General features: G+C 43.5%; 1 protein-coding gene across 2 annotated transcripts in view; it reads left to right on the top strand.

The window, feature by feature from the left end:
• Nucleotides 1-2,047: 2,047 nt before the first annotated feature.
• TBC1D12 (TBC1 domain family member 12) overlaps nucleotides 2,048-22,967 on the top strand; it is a 41,688-nt gene continuing 20,768 nt past the window's right edge. For both annotated transcript variants that reach the window (XM_035543228.2, XM_035543220.2), the window contains exons 1-2: nucleotides 2,048-2,794; nucleotides 16,754-16,877. In XM_035543228.2, the coding sequence (XP_035399121.2) occupies nucleotides 2,091-2,794; nucleotides 16,754-16,877 (828 nt within the window). In that variant the 5' untranslated portion in view covers nucleotides 2,048-2,090. The remainder of the gene's footprint in view (nucleotides 2,795-16,753; nucleotides 16,878-22,967) is intronic.

Genomic DNA, 22,967 nt, shown 5'->3' with positions numbered 1-22,967 from the left:
AGGATCTATGTAGTAACATTTTAGTCTATATAGTTTTATATAGTCTTCTTAGTTTTATATAGTCTATTTTTTTTGCTCAGCATCTTGGGGTGTACGCTGCATCTTGCAGCACCCCAGTTAAACAGTTGAAAATCCACACAACATACTCTGTGGACCTCTGAGTGCTTCCTTAAACCTAAAATTTGCTCTAACTAAGGCAGCTTTCTCTTTCATTTTTTTCTGGCACAGAATGAGTTCCTGGATAATTCATACTTTATGGATTCACACTGCACCCACTACTTTGTTACATGTAAGGCAAAGAAAGCTGCTATGCCTCCACAACAGCTCACTTTATAGCACATTGCCCAGGGTAACAATGAATATATAGACGTTAAATGAATTCACTGTTGATCCCTTGTTACTGTGTATGAAACCTCCAGTTTAAGACAGATAGAACGCTACCCAGTCCCCTCCTTTTTTATTACTTTTGAAGACACTGTATGTGTGCTGCCCATAGCTGCTGACTACTCAGGTGCTCCTTGGGATATTCTGCTTGCTGCATCAGTTTAAAGTACTCTAGAAGAAATGCAAGGTGGATGGATGAGCCGCGTGCCCAGACCCCTACTTTAAAAGAGGATCTGTGGCATGTGTTGCACAAGCTGCATGTTCCATTTGCACAGAGTACAGAGAGCCTCTGTAGCACCCATCATCTATGTCCACTCATCAGCCATGCTGATCAGGCCACGTGTCACAGCGTAGAACAGAAAACCTACCATTTTAGTTACAGCAGCAAAAAGCTTAATTAAAAAAAATTAGTTAACCAAAAAAGCTTAATTAGTTCATCCTTTCTAATGGTTTGGTTTGACTGAAGTAGCCTACAAAGCGTTCCCACAAGCAGTCCAGCTGGCATACCACGGGACAGGTAACGCTGGCAACCTCTACTGGGCATTTTTCCAAGCAGCTGAAGGCCAATGGTCCTTCATCTCACCCAGCTGTCACTGGATAAGGCTGTGTACCTCCTCTAAAGAAAGGCAAGGCAGAAGAAAAACAAACCAAAACAATGTGTGTCTTCTCTAACCTCTGAGATTCCAAGTATTTGCTACCTACTCATGTCAAAATGGCTGAGATCAGAGTTGCTTGTTCTATGGAAAACACCCAGCGCTGCATGCCTGACCTCAGAAGTACAGTGACAAGGGGAAAAAAACAAAACAAAACAAACAAAAAAAAACACACACCACAGACCATTTTTTATTTATTTGTTTACTAAAGACAAGCCTGGAAGACTTCAGACTGCAAAGTCCTTACAATAGGTCATAATGAAATGCAACAGCTTTTTATCTTGGTGAAGATTCCTACCTAAAATCCCTGTTCCTAAGACACCCTCAGGTCAGACACAACCATTTAAGGCTGCTGGCAGCTCCCGGCCCCCTCCCCACTCCACCTCAGGGCCGAGGCCTGTCCCCGGGCACGCCGCACCTGGCAGCGGTTAAAAGCCGGGCCCTCAGGTGCTGCGGGGCGGCCGGATGGAGGGCTGTGCGGGCCGGGGGCTCCCCGGGGAGCTGCGCTTCCCCTGCTACCGGCTGTGAGTGCAGTGCGGCGGGGACGGGAGCGCTTGTGAGGGGCTGGGGCTGGCCTGGGGGTGGCAGCCTGGTGGCTGTGGTGTGGTGGCTGCAGTGTTAGGGCTGCAGTGTTAGGGCTGCAGTAGGGGCGTGAAGCCCTCTGCCTTTTCTTTAACCAGTGCCTCCTGGCCTTGCTCTCTCACGGGAGCGCCTCGTTTCCCCTGAGGGACACGCTGGGAGGTGCAGGTGCCCGCCTGCAATACGGTAAAGCGGTGCGGCACCCCCCCCCAGGTGCCATCTCCGCCGGGCCGGGCGGGGGCGCTCTCCATTCCTTGCCTCTCTATGGTGCCTTTCCCGGGAGGGGGGGCGGCGCCGCGCGCATGCGCCTTGCCTCACGCTGAGCGGCGGCTGCGGGCGGTGGCGGCGCCGCCGGTGCTGAGCAGCGCGCGCCGCCCGCCACGCCCCGTGTGGCCCCGCCCCCCGGGCCCCCGCCCCGCCCCGCCGCGCCGGGGGGGCTGCGCCGCTGGCACCGGCGGGGCTCGGCGGCGGCAAATGGTGGGGCCGGACGATGGCGGGGCTCCGGGCGTGCTCCCCGCGGGCCGGCGGGAGGCGGCGGCGGCGGAGGAGGAGGAAGAAGAGGAGGAGGAGGAGGAGGACGGGGAGCGGGATGGGAGCCGGGGCTTGAGGCCGGGGAGCGGCGGGCCCGGCCGGCAGCGGCTGCTGCTGCAGCGGTACCTGGCGGCGCTCGGCCCGGCGGCGGGCGGGAGGCGCTGCCCGGAGAAGCCGGCCAACGGCGCCGCCCCGCACGCCGCGGGGGCGATGACCAACGGGGACGTCGGCTTCCTGCGGGCCGAGCCGCCGCCGGCCCCCCGGGCGTCGGGACGGGCCGCGCCGGGCCGCCATGAGGAGGAGGAGGAAGCGAAAGTGCAGAACGGGGGCTTCCTCCTCTGCTCGCCCGGCCCCGGCGGCGGCGGCGGCCCCGCGGGGACGACCCTGGAGGAGCCGCTGCGGAGCTGCTGCCTGCGGGGCGAGGCGGGGCCGGGCGGCGGCAGCCCCCCGCCGGCAGCCCCGGGGCCGCCGCCGGGCTTCACGGACGTCAGCCTGGGCTCCCGCAACACGTACGAGGTGAGCCGCCGCCGCAGCGCCCCGGAGCACCTGCCCCGCGGAGGGACGGCGCCGCCGGGACCGCCGCACCCAGCGGCCGAGCGGGCCCGGCGGGCGGCGGGCGGCAGCGGCTTGGCCGAGTTCTTCAGCAGGTACGGGCAGGAGGGAGGGGGCCCGGCCCCGAGGGGCGGCTGGCACCCTCCTCTGGCGCCTTCCTCTCGGCGGTGTGGGTGCTGCGGGGTGGTTTATTCCACAGCGTGGGGCGGAAAGCCGCCGCCACTGGGCTTTGTGCTCAAATTAACGGGGTGCCTGCTAAATTTCTGATGCAGAAACTTGAACTTCGGGGCATCCACCTGTATTGCTTTGTGGCATGTTGCTCTCTTTAATGAGAGCACCACTCGGGAGGTGCCTCTTGACTGTAACAGTTGACAGCACACTCTGTGTTACTTCTCTGAATTTAACAATGGGAGTTAAATTTCCCAGTTTCCACTAGTTCTTAATCCCCAAGCCCTGGTGTTACAGTTGTGTGGTAGTTGCTCTGATAGCACAGCGGGTCTCTGAGTGGTTGGAGACAACAGATTGAGATTCAATTACTGACTGAAGAATTGATGTGAAAGAGCAGGGATTTGGTCTCGAGGCATGACCCCAAGCCAAGAAACAGGCTGCTTCTGCCAGCCCTCAGGGAAGGGACGGATGGGTTCCTGCCTGAGCTTAGGGTCAGTGTCACTTGCAGAGCCAGGTTGTTGCCACTGCTTTGTGTCACAGATGGACCGAGAGCTGTGCCTCTGTTCCCCTATTTCCCATCGGTGATCTTACATTCCCTGTTTTCCATGTTACGTGGCTGGCAGTATATTGCCTTCCCTTTGCCTCATTGCTCTAACACTTTAACCAGCTGCGTTATTTGTTGCTTTTTGCCCCAGAGCAATAGCTTAATGAAATTCTGGAGAACTTTGGCTCCTAGAAAAGGCTGAACTCGGTGTGCCGTTGAAGTTGTCAATATACAGTGACCCTTTAAGTTTTCAGTGAAGATCTGGGTAATACCTGGAAAAAATTTAATTGCTTCTATGCTGGCAAAAGCTAGAGTGCTGACACCGCTGTTTAAAAAAAAGGGTTTGCCAGGGAGCTGATCTCCCAGCCCCTCACTGGCCCGGCTGGCTGCTCCTCACGTGCGCTTGGCCTGGGCAGCAACTGCGGCTTCAGAGGCTCTGCTTTCAGCTCCGCACATACAGTTGTGAGAGTGCCGGGCTTGCAGCCGATATCATTTCAGCAGCCAGAATGAGATCTATTAATGAAGCACACTTTTACTGTTTTCTTAAAAACAAAACTCAAGTTTCTGTTACTTGATAGACTTATCTCTAGGTAGAATAATGCTAGTGTTTGTGTCCTCCATTGCTTAGAAAAGTGATAACCTTCTTTTCATGACTTTTTTAGCAATCAGTTCTTGTCTTCTAACCTTTTTCTGATACTTCAAAAGCTTAGACTTGTAACATCTTTATTAAAAGTCTCAGATGAATATAAAACCAACAGTTGCTGTTGTGAGTTGGTTTTTCTTGAGCTCCTCAAGAAGAAATACCTCGGCTCTTCAATAGAAATTGTTGAAAAGAATCCTGTGACTGAATGCTTGTAGCAACGATACCTCTTGTGAAGTTCCTCACCAGGTGATTGTTTGAATTTTTAAATGAGCATAGGGCCATAAATGATGTTGTTCCCCAATGTTTTCAGCTGTACTGGGTGGTGGTGCTCTATCGAAAGTGGTGGCTGTGCTAAATACAGGTGGTTCGGTGGTCTGATGCATCTTGTATGGGATGTTTCACGCTTGTAATGCTCTTTGCTTAGTTCGTAAGCTGTCTAAAATTTGATAGCTCCATTTTTCCCCTCCCAATAGCCGTAATTATATGGCACTTTCTTTTAAAGGTGGATGTTTCTTCCTACTGTTTGGTTAAAAGCAGAGGGCAGGCATGGGGGAAGTCATGCTGCCTGCTGTGGGAAGGCTCTGTTGTTCTCTAGCTGCCCGGTCAGACAAACTCCTCTGGCCTGGCAGGTCGGGGCTAGGGGGCTGCTCTGTCCAGCTGCTTATTCCTATCTGCTTAGCTGTCCGACCAGCCTGTTCTGCAGCTCTGTGAAATGATCCGAGGTAACTGTGTTCATGTGAATGAACTGAGGAGAAATTGATGAGGGGAGGCCAGAGGAGAAGCAGGCAGCTGCGCACAGCAGCTTTTTACCTGCTGTGCTATGGGGAGAGTGGCTGAGCCCTCTAGATTGATAGAAACTTGCCCAAGGTCTTAGAATAATTGCTACTGACAGTGCTTGCAGCTATTTTTCTGTATGTATGGGGTGTAACAGTTGGTCCTGGGATCTTAAGTTGTGTTTGTGTAAAATTAGGAAGCCTATCAAATCAGTGCTAACAGCTTTTTATTGGAAAAATAATTGTTTTTGCTGTCTCTTGGTTCCACGTCTGTGTGTGTCTTCATGTATGAAATGGGATGTCTCAAGCGAATCGGAGGTGTGTGGAGCGGAGCGCTGTGGCAAGGCGAGCTGTGGCTGTGGTCGCATGTCTCCATGCTGCTGCTGCTATGGTCAGAGCATTAAGTGGCACCTGGAAAGTCACCTGCCACTGCTTTGTGCTCCTGTGTGTGATTCATAATGCGGTCATGTATAGCCACTGTTCTTACGGTCTGAGGTCTTGAGTAACAGCGTACAAGCATGGCGTTCTCTTCTTGGGTTATTCGATCGCTTTTGGGTAGTCCCAGGGGTTGCTGTTGCGTATGGGATGGTTTAGTGAGCAGTGTTGTGTGGGCACTGCAATTAGGGCAGTGAAGATTGCTTTGGTCCCCAAAGCAGCACCTCTAGAGCAGAACAGGGCAAGTAGCAGTAAATCTCCTGGGGGAGAGATGGAGCCCCAGAGATCCTGCACCTCTTTTGAAGGTGACTTGGACTTCCTATTTTTACATGCGCGTACCAGGCACCTTCTCAGCTTGTGTAGCTATTGTTCCTTTCTGAATTGCGTGTTTACCTAGATAAATTTAGGTATCTGGGAGCTGACAAAGTTCCTGATTGCTTTGTGGTTCCTGGAGTCAAAGCCTAATGTTGACAATAGCAGTGATACTTTGTTATCGTAAAGCCCCATTTTCCCAAATCCTTGTTTTCCAGAAATCATATAACAAGCTTTCTTTTCCTGGTAAAATCACAAAGACTTTAAATCAAAACTGCTGCTGTTCATAGGTCTTTAGAATGTGCTGTGAGCAATAGTGGTAAGGGCTGCAAGCGTGTGGTAGTTGGCGTGCGTATGCTTATAAAAACTGTCATTAGTCTCATCCTTCCTTCCTCAAGGGGAGTGGTTGCCCTTGCTGCCAGGAAGTCTTGACAAATCTTTACCCTTGGGGATGGTGGGAAGCTGGATGGAGCTGGTATGTGCAGGAGCAGAGAACTGAGGAATCACTTGAGCCTGCATCTTTCTCCCTCTTTGTAAGCTTTGTAAGCACGGCTCTGTGGTTCGCTAAGTAGGTAGGTCTTCAAAAGCTGCTGCTCTCCTTGCTCTGAAAAACGTCCTTGACAGAGGGCTGCGGAAAGGCTCACTCCTGAGCACTGCTACTTGTGTACCAGAGATCTGTAGCTTGCATTTCAATTTATTACTAAGCAGCACCTGCAGCTCTTTTAACTGTATAGGCACACCTGGGCTATGCCTGCACCTCCTGAATGGTTAATGCCAGAATTGTATACAAATAGAAATATGAAAGCTTTTCAGTTTCATAAATCATCATGAACTTCGGGGGAAGGGCTGCACATCTGTTTTGTGGGGTTTTTGTCAAAAAGGAGTCAAGTGGGGAGTGAGCTGTCCTAGTTGCCACAGATCTTCTAAACCTTCTGTTTGTGTAAAGATCGAGGAACTGATTGATGGGATTTCACAGTGATTAATTTATATTCCTGTATTGTCTGTGCCTTTATCCTAGGCAGTTCTTGCTGGCATCCTGAAAGACTTGTGTTTTTTTTCCTTTTTCTGTCCAGATTAAAAAAAAAAGTGGGGGTTGTGGAAGAGAACAGAGCTTCTAACAGGGAAATACACTGGCAATGTTTAAGAAAGGGAAAGAGAGAGGAGGGATAAAACAAAGCTTGCCCCAGAAACTGCAAGGGCACTCTTCACCCTTCTGTCTCTCAAACATAGCTTTTTGTTTTCTGCAAGCAGTCTTGTAACTTAAGTGAAGAAGCAGATACTTCTAACTGATTAGAATTACAGCTGCTGGGTGAAAGTAGGAAAGAGCACCTGGGCCCAACTCTTGGAAGAACTGCTGTGGCTAACTTCAACCAGCATTCTCTTTCCCTGAGTTACAAGCATAACTAACTCAATATAAATAAGAACAAGTGTTCATATTATCAAAATCAGAAGCTTTTCCATGGATTTTTCACACCCCGTTCAATAAGAACGATTTGCGTGATGAAGCTGTGTTGACACTGTGACTGGTTTCTGGCTTTCAGTCATATGAGTGACAAAACGTATTGGCAACTTAAGTAAATCTGGTCTCCTGAGAAAGACAAACTGTAATAAACATTTCAGCTCCCAACCTTTTAAATAACCGTTCACATGGAAAACTTTACCAGAGGTGTGTGATCTTACTGTATCTCGGCATATTTAAAGGTTCTCTTACAAGTGCAGGTCTAGCTGTAGCAAATGAAGTCTGTACGAACAGCAGCCTTGTTTTCGTTTGTGAACGAGTTCCAAGCATCTCAAGAAAATGAGCAAATCCTCAGGGTCTAGGAGTTGAAAATGGCTTTTGGAGCAAGTTTCACTCCTAGACCTCATGTTATATAGCTTTTAGAGCTTTTTGTTCCTGAAAAACATGAGCAATGGGTGTTTCACCACGATTATTTAAGATGTTGTATACCCATTATCCTAGCCAAAGCGATGTCTGTTGAGTAGCGAGCCAAAGCTCATGTTCACGCGCACAGGTGGAAGAACATACATTGATTTAACTCTGGATATGGATCAGATTGCTGTATGGCTACAACTTCTGTCTGCAGCCTGCTAATTTCTCCTAAAAAGCTGACTAAACAGATTGTACCTCCAAGACTTTAAAGCTGCAGGTATAAACTTCAGCAGTTTCAACTACCCTAAATATTATTAGCTATTTCTCTGCTGTCTTTGGTAGACAGTGTAATATTCTGTGCAGGTACAGCTATTTGCACTGGGAGTTGTATAATCCTAATAGGATTTTTCCTGAAGTCACTTTTATGCTTGTACTCTTCAGACTGTTCGGTTATTAGGATACTTTGTCTTGACTGTTTAAGACAGCAAGAGGAATTAAAGGTTTTTGATCACATTTTATTCACATGGATGAGGAAATAGTTATCCCTGTATTCAGTTTCTGGGAATTGCTGAAGTGCTTATCATGTGAACCCAGCCCTTTTTTATCCCTTAGTGGTGGTGTTTGTCCTTCAGCTGGGAAGAGGCAGGTCTGTTGTTAGGTTGGGTGGTAGGTATTGCCTTAAGCTTCTTTGGGGTCATGATGCTGCTGTGCTTCTCAGGCTTTTTGGTATCGCTTCCTAGGGAAGTGAAGCTTAGGCAGATACTGCCTGGTCTGTAATACTCTAGCCTGCTGGCTGCGTTTGTCAAATTTCTCTGAGACTGAGAGGACTTGAATATAAAGATCCTACAGGTTTTCGAGTGCAGGCTGGGCAGAATGAGTGACTGCAGAGCATGTGACTCCTGGCTGCGCACTGGGGTAGCAGTGTGGGAGGTAGATGGGCAGTGTATGCATGAATTTCTGACTTCAATTAGTAGAAAGCTAGGTTTTGGTCGTAGCTGAGTTTATTTCTCTAGAACTTCTGAGGGCTAAGCACTCAGGCAAGTGTTCTCAATTTCCTGTCCTCCTTTCTTATCTCGAGACTGAAAATAACACCTGTAGCCTCTGGGAGGAAGCTCCTGGCCATTTTTTTCACTCTCCACCAAGGTACTCCTTTATTTAAGAAGTCACGTTCAACTTCCATTGTTGTATTGGAAACTGTTATTTAATGTGCTCTCAGGTAAATGAAAGTCTTTCCTGATCAGGTTGTGTAATCAAGTGCCTTGTTAGCTCCCCTCCCCTGGGGGAGTTGTGTTGATCTAAAGATCTAAACAAACCTGAAGGCCAGTGGTAGGAATAGACAAACTAAGTGACTGTCTGGAGCAGGATTAAATGAGAAAAGAGGCCAGAGATGCAGAGAGTAACAAAACCTCTATGTAGCCCTTCTCCATCTGCTAGAGCTGCAGAAAACCAGGCTTGCTGCTGCTGCCACCTCCATCACTGAAGTCTGGTTTGATGTACTGAGGAAGGTGCTCCAGGAGAATGGTGATGGTACTTGTCACATCCTGCTGGTGCTGCAGGAGCAGCACACCAAGCTGCTGATGCCAGCTCCTCTCCTTTCTGCAGCAGGGCTGGGTCTCAGCCCCGGCAAGCTCAGTCCTCTCTGTGCTGCTGCAGTTGCCCAATACAACCGTTAATGTAGGATCTTGTCTGTCCTGCTGCTGTGCATTAATGAGGCTGTTTATATGCTGGATGCCAGAATCCTATAAGAAGTAAACAGGCCATCAGATACCAAAGGTATCTGGGTGATCTTGTAGCTGTGAAATTAGAAGCAGTGCAGATTGCAGAGCACAAAGTATCTCTAGCTTGTTACAAGCTTTAGGAGTTGTGCGGGTTGCTTGCTGCTGTTCCTCATGTTCTGTAGGCAGCTGAGTGGTAGATTGAGGAGTATCTTTGTAAAACAGGCATCAGGCAAAACTGAAAGTCTCCTGCGTGTTAACATCAGAAGTATAACAGATCTAAAATGTGTTCTTGCTTTTTTAATACTTCTGTGACTTATCATGAAAGCAGTGACATTGGATATATTGTGAAATCGCTAACCATGTTAGATACCTGGTATGTTTATCGGCTGCAATTCACAGTAGTGTGTTGTAGTACTGCACTGCACAATCTGGTAATCAACGGGCACTGTCTCTAGGACCTGAAGGGAAGACTCATGACTGAGGCTTAACCAGGCTGGTTGCAGCAGTAGGCACTGTGAGCTCATGGGGCAGTCATCAAGTAACTGTCCTGTTTGAACTTAGTTCACTGATCTGTGGGCTCTGTCAAACGCTTGGGATCTTTCTCACCTTTGTCTTGAAAATGTATATTGTATAGAGCATTTAGACTTTAGTGACTGTGGTGATGATAAAGCTGCTGACTTCTGTCTTAACTGGAAATGAGTCACAGCAAGAACAGTTTTAGGTAGTTTGCCTCATTAGGTTGTACTTGCATGAGACATCTTGGTGAACTGATTTCAGAATTTGTTGTCAGGAAACAAAGGGAATGCCTCTTCCCTGCTTCTGGTACTTATTTGATCCTGTGAGCTGCTGTAGCTCACGGAGCTAGGGAGTGAAAAGCTCGGGTGGCTTTCTGTGAGATGAGTTGAACTGACTTGTAAAGTATGGAGACTCTGGGGATGAAGACAGGAGAGAAAACATTGGATGTCACTGGTGCAAGGAGGAGAGGCGGGCTTCCCCTCAGCGGAGCTGAAACAGCTCTGTCATCCTGTGGGTGCGGGAAAGGGCTCTGGTTCCCCTCACGCTGTTTTGTTCATGTTGCTGGTTGCCCACCTGTGACTTGGCAGGAGTACGTGTTCTGGGCCACGCAGGAAACAGCAGGCCATAAGCAGTCAGGTGGTCACTTCTCCACTTATTGCAGCCCAGTGATCCAGGATTTGGCGTTAGGCTCCATGAGCAAGTGGCATTTGGTTGTTGTAAAAAAAAATTGACCATGGAGTCTGGTGTAGTGTCAAAAGAGCTGCTGAAGTGCCTGGTTAAATGGGAAGATGATACAGTGCCTTGGCACGGAGCTCTGTTTTGCTATTTCACTTGGAAAAGTAAATGCGAGACTGTGTTGATAGTCTTCCTTTACTCTGTTTGTACTTGAGCATCCTGAAATTTAATCAGTTACCTTGCACGTGTCTGCTTGTGTACGTACGTTTCTCAGTACGTGAGCCCACTGTCTGACAGCAGGCCTGTGCAACAGCTCTTTGTTAGGAGCACCGTTTAGACTGTTAAAGTGCTGTTTGCCAGTAAGTGTGCTGGACAGGGTGTTCTGTAATGCTGCTAAACACTTCCAGCTCTTAAAGCTTTCCACGTGTTTGTGTACCTGTAGTAAAACTGTTCTGCCACCAGAATTTGTGAAGCCACTTTAGGACTGGCAATACTTAGATCAGCCGTACTGCTCAAGCTCTTCCTAACTTAGTCTCTTCAGTGCAGTCCCACAACAATTCCCTTAATCTTGGTGTCTACTCCGAGGTCAGGAACCTCCTTCTCTACCCCTCCGCCCTTTGCAGCTACTCCGTGGCCATTCATTGGGTTTCAGGTTTACCTAATCTTAGCTGAGGCTTTAGTTTACCAGTAATATCAATAGGAATGTCATCGCTATGTTTAAAACAACAAAATCCAACCAAACAAAAACACCACACACAAACAAACTACAAGCTTGGTCTTGTTGGAAGATGCATATCTCCCTGTTTAGCATTTCTGGTTTCTTTAATTTTTTGAGGGAAGAAGAGAGGAACCAAGAACTCATTTGTATAGTACTGAAGGCTGTTTTTTGAGTATTACAGATGCAAACACTGAAGTTCCTTTGGAGAAGGTGGTTTGGGAAACTTCTTGGATTGTCTTGGTTTGAAAAGAGGAGAGCTTTATGCTGCTGAAAGTTGCTGAAACTAGCACCATCCTGAAATGAATCTATTTGGAGATAACAGAATGTGAAGAGAAGCTGGTTACTTGCTTCTCCTTGTAGCAAAGTGGTGGAGGATGCGAACCGTAAAATTGGTTTGGTCCCCTCTCCTCCAGTATAGGCAGAGATTAGCAACTTGTGCTTGGAACAATTGTCTATATACACTGGACTGGAATAGGCTCATGCTGTTTTAAGTTATTATATGTTCCACACTTTTAGTTTCAGTAAGTACTACATTTATTGGTGAGTTGTTTTGTTCTAAATCTCCACGTTAGGAATTCTAAGTCTGAAAACACTTGCATGTTAACCGATTGCTGAATCTAACACAGAGTAAGGTTGACATGGGAGAGTAAAGGATTAATTGAAAAGTGTATTTGTAAGGTAGGTGGTGTTTGCTCTTAATTTTTTTTATGCCCATGGGACTTTCCCAGACATAACAATGTGAGAAAACACTTCAGAGCATTTGAAAGTGAGCAGGTAGCAGCTGGATAGTGTTGCAAAAATTTAAATCTATCGTAGCAGGAAAGCAGTGACACCCTGCTGGGTGGTCTAGGACATATTGTGGACCTTTTTGGGGCACTTCATCAATTCCTACAAATTGTGCACTGTATATAAACAGTGTAAAATGTAGAAATAGAATCCTACTTTTACAAAGCCTGCAGACCAACAAGTAGCTAACCAAGAAGGTTTTATTTCATTTTAATGATTCATTATTTATGCTTAGTTGAGTTGCATTTGTTTCTGTATGTAAATTATTGAAAAGTTTTGTTTAAAGCATAGAGCTAGTCGTTTATAGGCAGGTAATGTTTTTATGCTGTTATGTCCAAACTTCTGCAAATAAAACCTTAATAGACTGGATGAGGTTGAATATGAAGAAAAACCTGTTGTGTTCTTAACCAGCTCTTGTGTTTTATACATGGTAAAAAACATGTGAATGTAGTAGTTCATGTTTTCAATTATAGCCATGAAAGAATAGGGAGTTGTAGGCTTGCAGGGGTCTTCAGAACTTGTGCAGACCATTCTGAAAATACGGCTTTAAGTCAAAACTATTAATTTAATGCTATATGGGTAAAAAAAAAAAAGTCTGTAACAATTCCTGGGATATCTCTTCTGACTCCTCACTGATGCAGCTATCTGGATAAGCATTATTGGGTACATAAGTAGCTTCCTAATCAAGTAGCTTCCTAATCAGTTTCTTTCAGCTAATTCAGATTTCAAACAGACCTATTTTGTATATCTACAAAGCTTATTTAAAAATTAACATAGGAATGGAGCAAAAACAGTGTACACAAGCAGAAATGTTCTTTGTGGAGGTGCAAAATCAGTTTTATCATAGTACATAAACAGTTTTTTATGAGTTTGACTTGTTACTTCATATTTCTTTTACTCATCTGGGGATTTTATTGGAGTTACTGGATTTCTTAATGTATTGCAGAGTAAAGCAGCTTTCCAGGGTTTTTAACTGTATCTTTTTAATTATAGTTTTTTTAAAAGGCAAACCAAAAGCAAAACCACAAAGCAAAACCCTGAACTGTTTGTAGTCAAACAGGGTGTTGCTCGTTTGCAGCATTAACTTCATGCTGGTTTTCCTCTATTAAGCCTTTATGATTCTGAGAGGAAAAGTTATGTTGGCAGGAGTGGGGAAGCTCTTGATGACTTGATGTGATGCTGATTCTTTCCTGTTGGTGTCTGTCTTCCCTGGATTTAATACGAGACAGTTGTTGTATTCAGTGTTCACCATTAGGTATTAGGGCACTCATTAAAAAGGAAAATGTGATCAGCCCTCGCTTCCTTTGGTTCTTGTGGCTTTCAGATCTTGTTTTCTCAGTGTTTCCCTAGTTGGAGTTCTGGTGATTTCATTCTCTGATACAAGTAGAAGAATGATGCTGCAACCTTTCCTTCAGTGGGGAGGAGGCAAAGCCTTGTTGGGGTACCTGTGTACTTTGGCTGCTCTGCATTCTTAAAATCTGGTTGAAATTGCGTCACTAAACTGACTCAGCAGTTGAGGTGTTTTTCTGCGCAATCACGCTGGAAGTACTTGAACAATGCAGAGTAGGTTACACACACAAGGGCTGCGTTTCCATTTCCTACCTTGCAACTTAGCTGCATTTTGCTGTTTTCTTTGTGGTTTGAATACAATTACCACCTCCTGCTTCTCTAACTGGTCAGAATACCTGGGCTACCAAGCAGCTTCCTTGCTTCTGTGGGCATTTAAGGACTAACCCTGCTGTGGTTGGCACTTTCCAGTGCTGCTTAGTGCATGGGCGTAAAGGCTACAGGTTGTGGTTTTGTGGTGGGAGTGAAGGGGGGAGTCGGAACCTACGTCTTGTTAGATGTAAGCTAGAGGACTAAAGGCTTGTGAATGCTTTCTTAGGGTTACTGTTAGGAATGCTGGACTCAAACGGGAATTGAAAAATGAAGTTAATTGCTTCCAATAGTATAGTACTATCACTCATCAACACCAGACCTGTTCTCTGTGGTGGTTCTTCTGACAGGCTCCTTTCGGACTCAAAGTTCAGATTGGAAACACAAGGCTGTGTGTTTGGAGTGGGCAGGAAAGCAACTTCAGGTTTTGATGGGATGCACAAAGCTGTGAAATACTCGTAGCCTGTTATTACTGGCACACAGAGTTGTAGGGAGGGAAGATAAGCATATGTGATTTTGTAAGAACTGTAGCAAAATGACGTTTGGTCTGCATTCAGACTTCACTAACTTATCTTAGCAAGAAAAATGACTTGAAAGAGAAAAGCAGTGTGGAAACAAGCAATTACATTACTAGAACACAACGTGAATGCCACCTGTAGGAGCATCTCTGCGTTAGCATCCCGTTGGTACGGGAGCTCTGGCACAAAGTGTGGTGGGCACAGGCAGGAGCACTTCCAGCAGCGTCCTTCAGGAAGGAAGAACTGCCACTTGTTGCTGTCACTTCGGGTGTTTTAGCTGTGTGATTGTGAGAGCCCGTGGGTTTTGTTTAGTGTAGCCCAAACAATGCTAAGCATAGATTTCTTGACAGGTGATAGTAATGAGTTTTTATTCTGTGGCTTTTCATGTTTCTGTTACTTTCCATGCTCTTCAGTGCGCCTACTGCAATGTTTTTCAGAGGATTGCTTGAGAGTGTTTCTGTGTACTACATTGTGGCTACATAAAACTAGAAGGGAGAAAAACTTGTGACTTTCAGTGGGCTTTTGTAAACTAGAGCGTAATTTAGTGAGCTAATTTAATGCCTCTATCCCTTTCCAGCAAAGCATTGCTCAGTTCTAAAGTGTAGATTTATTTTCAAAGGAATTTTGAAGTTTTCAAATGGATTTTGAGATTCATTACGAATTGCTAATTTCTGGTTGACTTTTTTCTGGGATCAGTGAAGCTCATGAATATTCTAAGCAGCAACAAATATATCAAATCTAGTACACTTCCTGCAATTCAGTGAATGCAATTTGTAAGCGTTCACAGATGCTGTTCATTAAACAGGCCTTTTGTAAGGCTTTACTGTTGTCAACGGCACATCAGATGTGATACTGTTAGCTGCCAAAGCAATGTATTAAAAGTGTCCTTCCATCCTAAGTTAAGCAAAGCTTATTTGTAAACCTCTCATTAATTACTCTTGGATTAGAATTCCTATGGGAGGCTTATTCTAACAAATGATACAAAGCTTGATCAGCTTTTTTGCCTTCAGAAGAAGCAGACTTTAATGGAAATCTGGCTCTAAATACAATTGTATCTTTTCACTTGTGCATTCATAAAAAGCAAAACAAGCCTTTGCTTAATTCAGTACACCAATGAATGTGTGTATTTAAAAAAAAAAAAGCCCAAGATTTATTGAGGTGAGGACTATTCTGTAAGGCTTGTCTTAATGTTATGGTTGTTTTTTCTTAAAATCAAGTCTCAAGAGCCACAAGTGTGCCTTAACCTTTTGCACAGAAATATTAGGGACAACCTTCTGTATGTTTACACATTTTTTCATTTTAAATCTACCAGCTTCCTGGTTAATCATAAAACAGCTTTGATACGGTGATAGATTGCCATCAGTGTTAAGGCTTACATCTTCCAGCTTCTACAAGTGCTAGGAGCAGTGAGGCTGAGCTATTGGGTAGTCCTGGCAGTATCCCATACTATGTGCAGGGACTGAACAGTATTGCTGTTGCAGAAGCCGGGATGCGTGAGCTATTTTGTATTTCAAAAATAGTACTCAGGCTGTGTCTTCTTGTGCACTTGCATTTCGGACAAGCGTCTTCTCCTGTTAAGTCCGAAGTCAGCCACTGTAGTAGTTTGGATTTCAGGATAAGGCTGTAGCATACTATTTAGTGTCTTGTTGGCCTACAGAATACTTTGTCTGGCTTGTTTTCCTGATGATCCTTTGAGCACTCGACCAGCTTTTTAGTAGCCCTGTGGAGCAGGATGTCCTCTAGAGCTTCTGTAGTGCTTTGCAGTGATAACATGGGGTGTGTATTTGTGTTCAGACTGATCCTGTTTATTGTTTAGTCAGAAGTCAACTCTTGTCCTGCTGCGGGTTAATGTCTTCAATGAGGTTGAATTTAACTTGAGCATATTTAAGAGCCTCTTGGCTGAGTTTTTTAATAACGTTAACTTTATACGCTTCTGAACAAATGAACAAAATATTGTGTGCTTAGCAAACTGAATTAAAACCACTGTTAGAGGCCTGAAACAGCAGGCAAGTATTTTAGAAAGCAGTGGGTAGAAGAAAACAAAAGAGGAAGAGACATGCAGTGTAAGTTAGATAAAGCATATCAGGAAGAATCTTGGAGTAGGACCTCAAACAGAGGAGGGAAAAAATAAGGTAGCTCGTATGAACTTTTGACTGATGGCTTTCTGTGAAGCAATGCAGTCATCTGCCTGAGTGTAATTGCTTTAGGGACTGGCAAAGAATATCTGTGAAACTGAAGCTTTGTGTGTGTTTCCTGTCTTTCTTGATCTTCAGCTTTTGAAAATGTTTAACAAAGTTTGTGGAAAATGTTAGCGGAAATAGTAGTTCCCCATTTCTTTTTTAAATCTGTATGTTGCACAGAGACTTCCAGCTGTTTTCTTTTCAATCTCCAAATAGCTTGGTAAACTCCAAACAAAAGTCAGAGCTGCTGAATGCTCCTAACTTACACTTGAGGAAATGTCCAGTATTACTGTTGCACGGAGTACCTTGGAATTCCAAGGTAAAACTGAATGTTAAGTACAAATATATTAGCATCAAAGCACCTGTAATGAAAGCTGCTTCACTTCAAATTAATGACTTTAAAGAGAAAACTGAGGTAGCACATTGTGTTTGCTGAGCAGTAAATCTCTGCAATGGTGAAATCAGTTTAAGCTGTAAGTGGGTACAAATATAACTTATGACGTACTTACAATAAACAAAAAGAAAACCCTCCTCTTTTTCAGAAACTTTTTCACTAAAAGGACAAAGGAACTCAAACCTGCTGTCCAAAGTGCTCCTGGTTGGAAGTTGTTTGGAAAAGTACCCCCCAGGGAAAACCTTCCGAAAGATTCCAAAATAATTCAGCAGGTGAGTAAACATCACACAAGTCTAGACATAAAACTTGTAGGAATTAACACACAAGTATTGCAGTCATCTCCGCATCACTACTATATGGTCATAGAGTCCATAGCCATAGTCCATATGGTCATAGAGTACAAGGATAGAGCTACTGAGAAAAGAGTTTGAATTTTATGACTGTCTATTATGTTCCTCTGTACGCCTCAGTGCTAATAAAAGGTTGATGTGTTTAAAAACTGTTCAAACTGTTTAGATCAAAACAGTAGCACTTCTATTAATTTTCCATAAAATGTTGCCTCATTTAACATGTTAAATATTTTTTATGGTAGAGTGATTGCGAAATATTCTAGTCTTCCTTTGAGGTTCAGTTCTGAGTTACTTGTGCCTGGTTTGTGCAATAAAACCATAGTTATGCTTGTATATTCAGTTTTTCTTCAGGCTAGGTATTAATTTAGTAAAATGTATCCTCTTAAAGCATTCTTGACTACGGCAGTGTTACAAAACTGATTTTTTTGGATCTAATTGACCTTGCTGTAGTCCTCGTTTCTGGCCTGTAAGACTTGCTGTGTTGGTAACTGGTGATAAACTGCATAGAACTCTGAAACATGTAATCTTTCACTTAAGTTTTTAAGCTTACTAGGGTATTTTTGTTTCAGAATAGTTGTAGCAGTGTAAGTTGAACTTATTTGGGATTTACTGGGGTTCTACAGAAAAGCGATTCAATTTTCTGTCCCCTAATACCAAGTTGTACCACTGCATCACTTCTAAATATTCATTCCTGTGGACTATGTCTTTGATTTGCTGAAATAATAATATATATATAAAAAAGACCTCAGTCTTTAAAGATGAGTAATTGATAATATTTCTAATATTAACGTACCATACTAAAGTTGAAAGATTTGTTGGCCTAAGAAATATGAGTGTCCCTTGTGCTGGTGAAAACAGTAACTTGAATCTCTTGGGCTGCTTTTGCTTCATCTCCTCTCTTAAATTCCACATGAGCTGATGTGTTTGGCAGGTGCAAATGGCTGTGAATAAAGCAGTGTTCAACCATCTTCTAAAAAGAGTTTCATGGTGAAGAGGGCCTTTTGGGAGCAACTAAAGTGAAAAATAAGAGGTTCTTTTTGAAGGACATAAATGTAATGGGAGTTGTCACACAATGAAATGTAGGAAAATAAGGAAATGATGAGATTGCAGCAAGTGCTGTTTACTCTGAATTAAACTGGATACTTTTTCAACACTTTCAAATACTACTTATTGAGATGTTTTTCTATTTTGGGTGGGAAAGAGGGCAGGTGCTCATAGTTTACTTGCAGATGAATGCTGTTGGTTTTGTGCTATGAAAATACTGTGCAAAAAAATCCAGATGTCTCATCCGTCCCAATGGAGAATATGCACAATGCTTACCAGTCATCTGCTTCCCATTTTCTAGTAATGAAGACGTTTGTTTGACAGACAAGTCATAATCAGCAGAAATATTTATTTTTTTATCCTGTTGTTTCTTAGTTACTGGTTTCCTTTTAAACTGTAGTATTGCCATTTTTTTTAACTTCTCTGAAGTGGCAGAAAATCTTAAAACGGTGTATTGTCTTTACTCGTGATTGAGTTGGTCCTAGAGATTAGTCATGTGGTTTGAGTTATAATGGTTGCCAGATTAGGATCAGTGTTGGATTTATATAATCTTGATTGGTGTGTCAGTAATGTCTAATATTTGAAATTCTAATTTCAACAAACCATGCATGGTCTTTACATAAAGCATCAAGGTCTAAAATTCCTCATTACGAAAGGGGGGTGCAAATTGGTGTATATTCTGCACAGAGTTAAGTCTACAATGCCTGAGAACTTGATTCTTAAATTGAGAGGTGACTCAATGTCTTCATATTTCACTTATATCAAATGTCTTACATGTGTGTTTAAAATCAACAATATAGCTTCTTGTGCGTGCCTTTGAAGAAGAGGCATTTTTTTCTCAAAACTATTCAGATTTCCTGATCTGGCAGTGGGCTAGAATGAATATAAGCACGTTTCATTATTGAAGATCAGTGGAAAATAGAATCTGCGCTTTTGAATGGCTGACTGAGGTCCCTAGATTAAGTTCCTCACTATTAAGGAGATGCGACTGAAAGGAATGTAGGTGAGGCACCCGCCCCCCCTTCAGTGCCTCTGCAGGCTTCTATGTTAACTTGCTAAATTGAAGTCAGGGGTTCGAGTGTGAGCTGAACTAAAATAACAGATTTATTTCCCAAGTTTTTTTTAGCCATCTGTAGTCAGAACAATGGCTGCTGATGGTTTACCAGCCTGTGTAAAATAAGTTTGTAATGTATGGCCATTCAAGTAGAATGGGTTTAAGCAGTAGGTAAGCTGCCTGAGAGGAGGGTTTTTATGGCTGTTTATTTATGGCAGAAATTCTAGCAGTTCCTGCACAGCTATGGCATTCTCTGTGGTTGAACACAAAGCTCATTGACTTTGCTGATGCTGGTGGCCAGCTTTGAGGCGGTGTGGCTAAACCTTTGGTTAAGGAGAATGAGTAATGAGTCAGTATCCCTCAGATGCAAGGTGAGGTCCTAAGAAGCCCTTTTGCAGGAAAATTAAATCATGACAGGAAAATCTTAATTCATAAAAGGAGAGCCTTCTGGTTAAGGGTAATGCTTATATCATAGCTTTCTACCAATCTTGTAGTTCAAAGGATTTTCCTATTCATAAAACAAGAAACAAAAATGCATCCTTGTATACCTATGGTCCAAAAGGTGGTAGAGCCCACATGCCATTCTAAAACAAAGTTAACCTAAAATTCTTGGGGGTGTGTGTGTTTTGTGTGTTTTTTTTGGGAATGTGTATGCTGTCAATACTTTAACATTCATGATGCTTAGGGTTGTAAAAACACTTGAAGGGGAGAAATAGTTTTCCATGTCCCACATGCCCATCCATGCCTCTCTGAGTGAAGAGATAGAGAAGACAGGTAAAATAAACACTTTGTTTTGGGTCAGGTTGGTCTGAATATTTTAGCTTGGCTCACCCTACTTGAAATCTCTTTTGACTAAACTCAGCATTTGTTTGCTTTATTCTCCTTTATGGGTTAAGATCTTTGGTCTACCTCCTCCAGCTCATCTAGCATCACTTCTTCAGTGAGTGGTGTGACAGTGCTTTGGCAGAGGGCAGATGGTCTGCTCTGGGAATCTACTATGAGCCCCTTGAGCTATAGCCTGTGGTACTGCAGAAGTGCTATGTGATAGTAATTGTTTTGCTTCCGGGAAAATTGAAAATTTCAGTAAGAAATTGATTAAGACTACATTTCTTTTTTAAAACAAGAAAAAACCTTGATATTGTGAGTATTTATTTAAATAAAGTTTAATGCATCGGGATTCTTCCAGCCTTTGAAAATCTTAAACTTAAATATTTAACTTTGAATATTTTGCTCAATGCTGCTGCTTGATAAGTGACGAGCCTTTTTAATGTTAGTCTTAAATTTCCATCTTTCCATCCTGGTTGGTAGGAGCCTCCTTTGTTTTCTGTTTTGGTGAGGATTTTAAAGTAAATTGATAGTAGCATTTAAATGAGTATTTATGGCTCACAGTCACTGTCTATCAACTAGATATTGCTATATATGCCTCTGCGAAGAAGTCGGGTGGTGATTCTAGTATCTTGAATAACTTCCCAGAAAATCTGGAAACTTAATTTGGGATACCGTTTCAGGCATTTTTCAGACAATGATGCTAGCCAGTTCTGCCTTGAGACTGTCTAATGAATATGACTGTAAATTTCTCTGCAAGTTTCATAGCATATGTAGATGATGATAAATACCCTGCCTGCAGCAAGCTGCAGGGCTTGCCTGTTTTGGGAGATGGCAGAGTCCCCCGCAGCTGTGCTGCCATCAGCATGCTTTGGGCGAGATGCTCTAGCTCAAACTGGGTCAGAGGTTGAAAGTTCTTGGCAGCTGCGTCTCCCAGCTCGCAGCTGCTGGCACGCCCGGCTCTCCTTGGATTTAGAGCTGCCCAGGCAGGATGTGATTGAGGCCAACTCTTTTTTTTTTGCTGGACATCTCCCTCCTCTGGGCTTCCTTCCTTCGCTGTTTTTTAAAAAGGGAAAATAGCAGCTCCTTAGGATTGCAAATGACAAATGCATGTGATGCTTTTAGGAAGTGTGCCTTTTTTCATGAACTGCAGCTAATAAAACTGGCCATTATGAGGAGTATGTGGTCATTAATGATCAGCTGGGTAAATTCTTTTCAGTCTGTACAGAAATCTGCTTTAAATTACACTGCTGAAATAGCAGCGTTTAAGGCAGAAAATGATTTGTGGGGTGGTGTGTACTAACTGAAGTGCAAGTTTTGCTTAAAAAGCAAACTCAACTTAATTTTCTGTCCTTATGGTTAAAGAAAAGATGTTTGTGTTCGTGATCAAAATGATTCTGTATATCAGGTCATGTAGTTACGCTCTTGTTTTTATTAAAGCACTATCGAATATTTTTATTAATTCAGATAAAGTTGTGTGATTTTGTTTCTGATATGTCCAAATTAAACTCAAAGAATGTTAATGTTTGTCTTCCAAGACAAACAGAAGTGAAATAAGTCACTTTATCAACAGTTTTAACAAAGTACTGCCAGTGACAGCCCAGCCTTAAATGAATGAGGGTTGGGGGAGAGAGGGGAGGATGTTCTACTCAAATCTGACACAACAGAGAAGCTTGCAGTGACTCGGAATTAATTGCTTTTTCAGAAGTGAAGTAAAATCATCTTTTCCAAAAGCTTTTCCACCTTGTATACAAGATGGAAGGTATTAATTTTAGACAATTAAATACTAACTCTGATTTAGATGACTGGGTCACTCTTTTAACATCTGAAAATACTACTTTTGGGTTGCTCAGATATCTTAAAATAATTTAAAAAGTACTGTACTTGAGAGCTAATAAACTGTCTTCACTTGCATATTTTTCCAGTGTCGTTATCTCCTGTCTGAAATCTAATGGTGAAATTGCACTCAATCAGCAGAACTCCCTTGGTCTCCCAGGGACAAGAACCATCTGAGGTTCCCCTTGGAGGAGCACAGGCATTTTGAAGCAGTCTTCATAAGGCCCAGGATTTCTGACTTGCTATATAACTCATCACTCCAGTCTTTATGGCTTCAATTTAAACTGCATTAAGCTCTTAATGCTTAAAAAGTGTATGTGACAGTGTGTTTGTCAACAAATCTAAAAATTGAATATCTGAAAGAAGTAGGTAAATACAGTGCTGGAAGCTTTTCCATGAGAGTTCCTTAAGTAGATTCTTACCTAGATAGAGGTCATGCTGGCTCGTTCAGCACATACTGCTGGAAAGAAAGAGGTAAGAACTCTCCCTGCTTAGCAGATACGTGTAGAAATACATTAGTAACAAACTGCCTTGAAAACAGGACAGACAATAAAAGTGGTGTTAAGTCTTGCTAGAAACATGTAACACTTGAATAACAGTTTGTATGCTGGTAGCAGTGAGAAGGCTGTGGTGAGCTTCTCAAGAAATGTCTGTCATCTTTCCAGAGTCCTACGTGTAGTCAGTGAAATGCTGTACTACAGGTAAAACACTTGTGTTTAAAAGTTTCAAAGACCTTCCCCAGTATTTTAGGCTTGGGCAATGATTATGTTGTCCATAAAATGGTAATGAAGCTGGTAGGACCTCAGTGAGACAAATGCCTTTCCTTGTTTGCATAAAGGACATCCAGCTCCTCCTAAAAGACTTAACCAGCTTTTTGACAAGGAAAGCTTGTCAAGGAGAACTTTTGGTTCTGCTTTTTGACAGGATGTCTCACCCTCTATTGGGCTTCCAATTTCTTTAGCAAAGGGTGACACAGATTTTAAAAAAATTATTTTTTTCTCCTCCTAAGAATTGAGATTTTGTGAGGTAAGCAGACGTGCTGGTGAACTGGAGGTGCACTGATAGTAAAGTCGTCATTCAGGCAGGCTATATCAAATTCCAAAAGAATAGAAATTAGCAAAAAGATCCTTTCTAGTGGTGAAGGTGTGGTGTCTTTCATGTACGCTTTTGTTTCTTTCTTTTATATAAGCTTTATTCTTCTGAGGCTGGTATGGCTTTTCAGTACTGAAAAGGAGACAATGTGGCAAGGGAGA

This window comes from Cygnus atratus, chromosome 7 (assembly GCF_013377495.2).
Source record: "Cygnus atratus isolate AKBS03 ecotype Queensland, Australia chromosome 7, CAtr_DNAZoo_HiC_assembly, whole genome shotgun sequence".
Classification (NCBI taxonomy): domain Eukaryota; kingdom Metazoa; phylum Chordata; class Aves; order Anseriformes; family Anatidae; genus Cygnus; species Cygnus atratus.
This window is presented reverse-complemented; position numbering and strand designations above follow the sequence as displayed.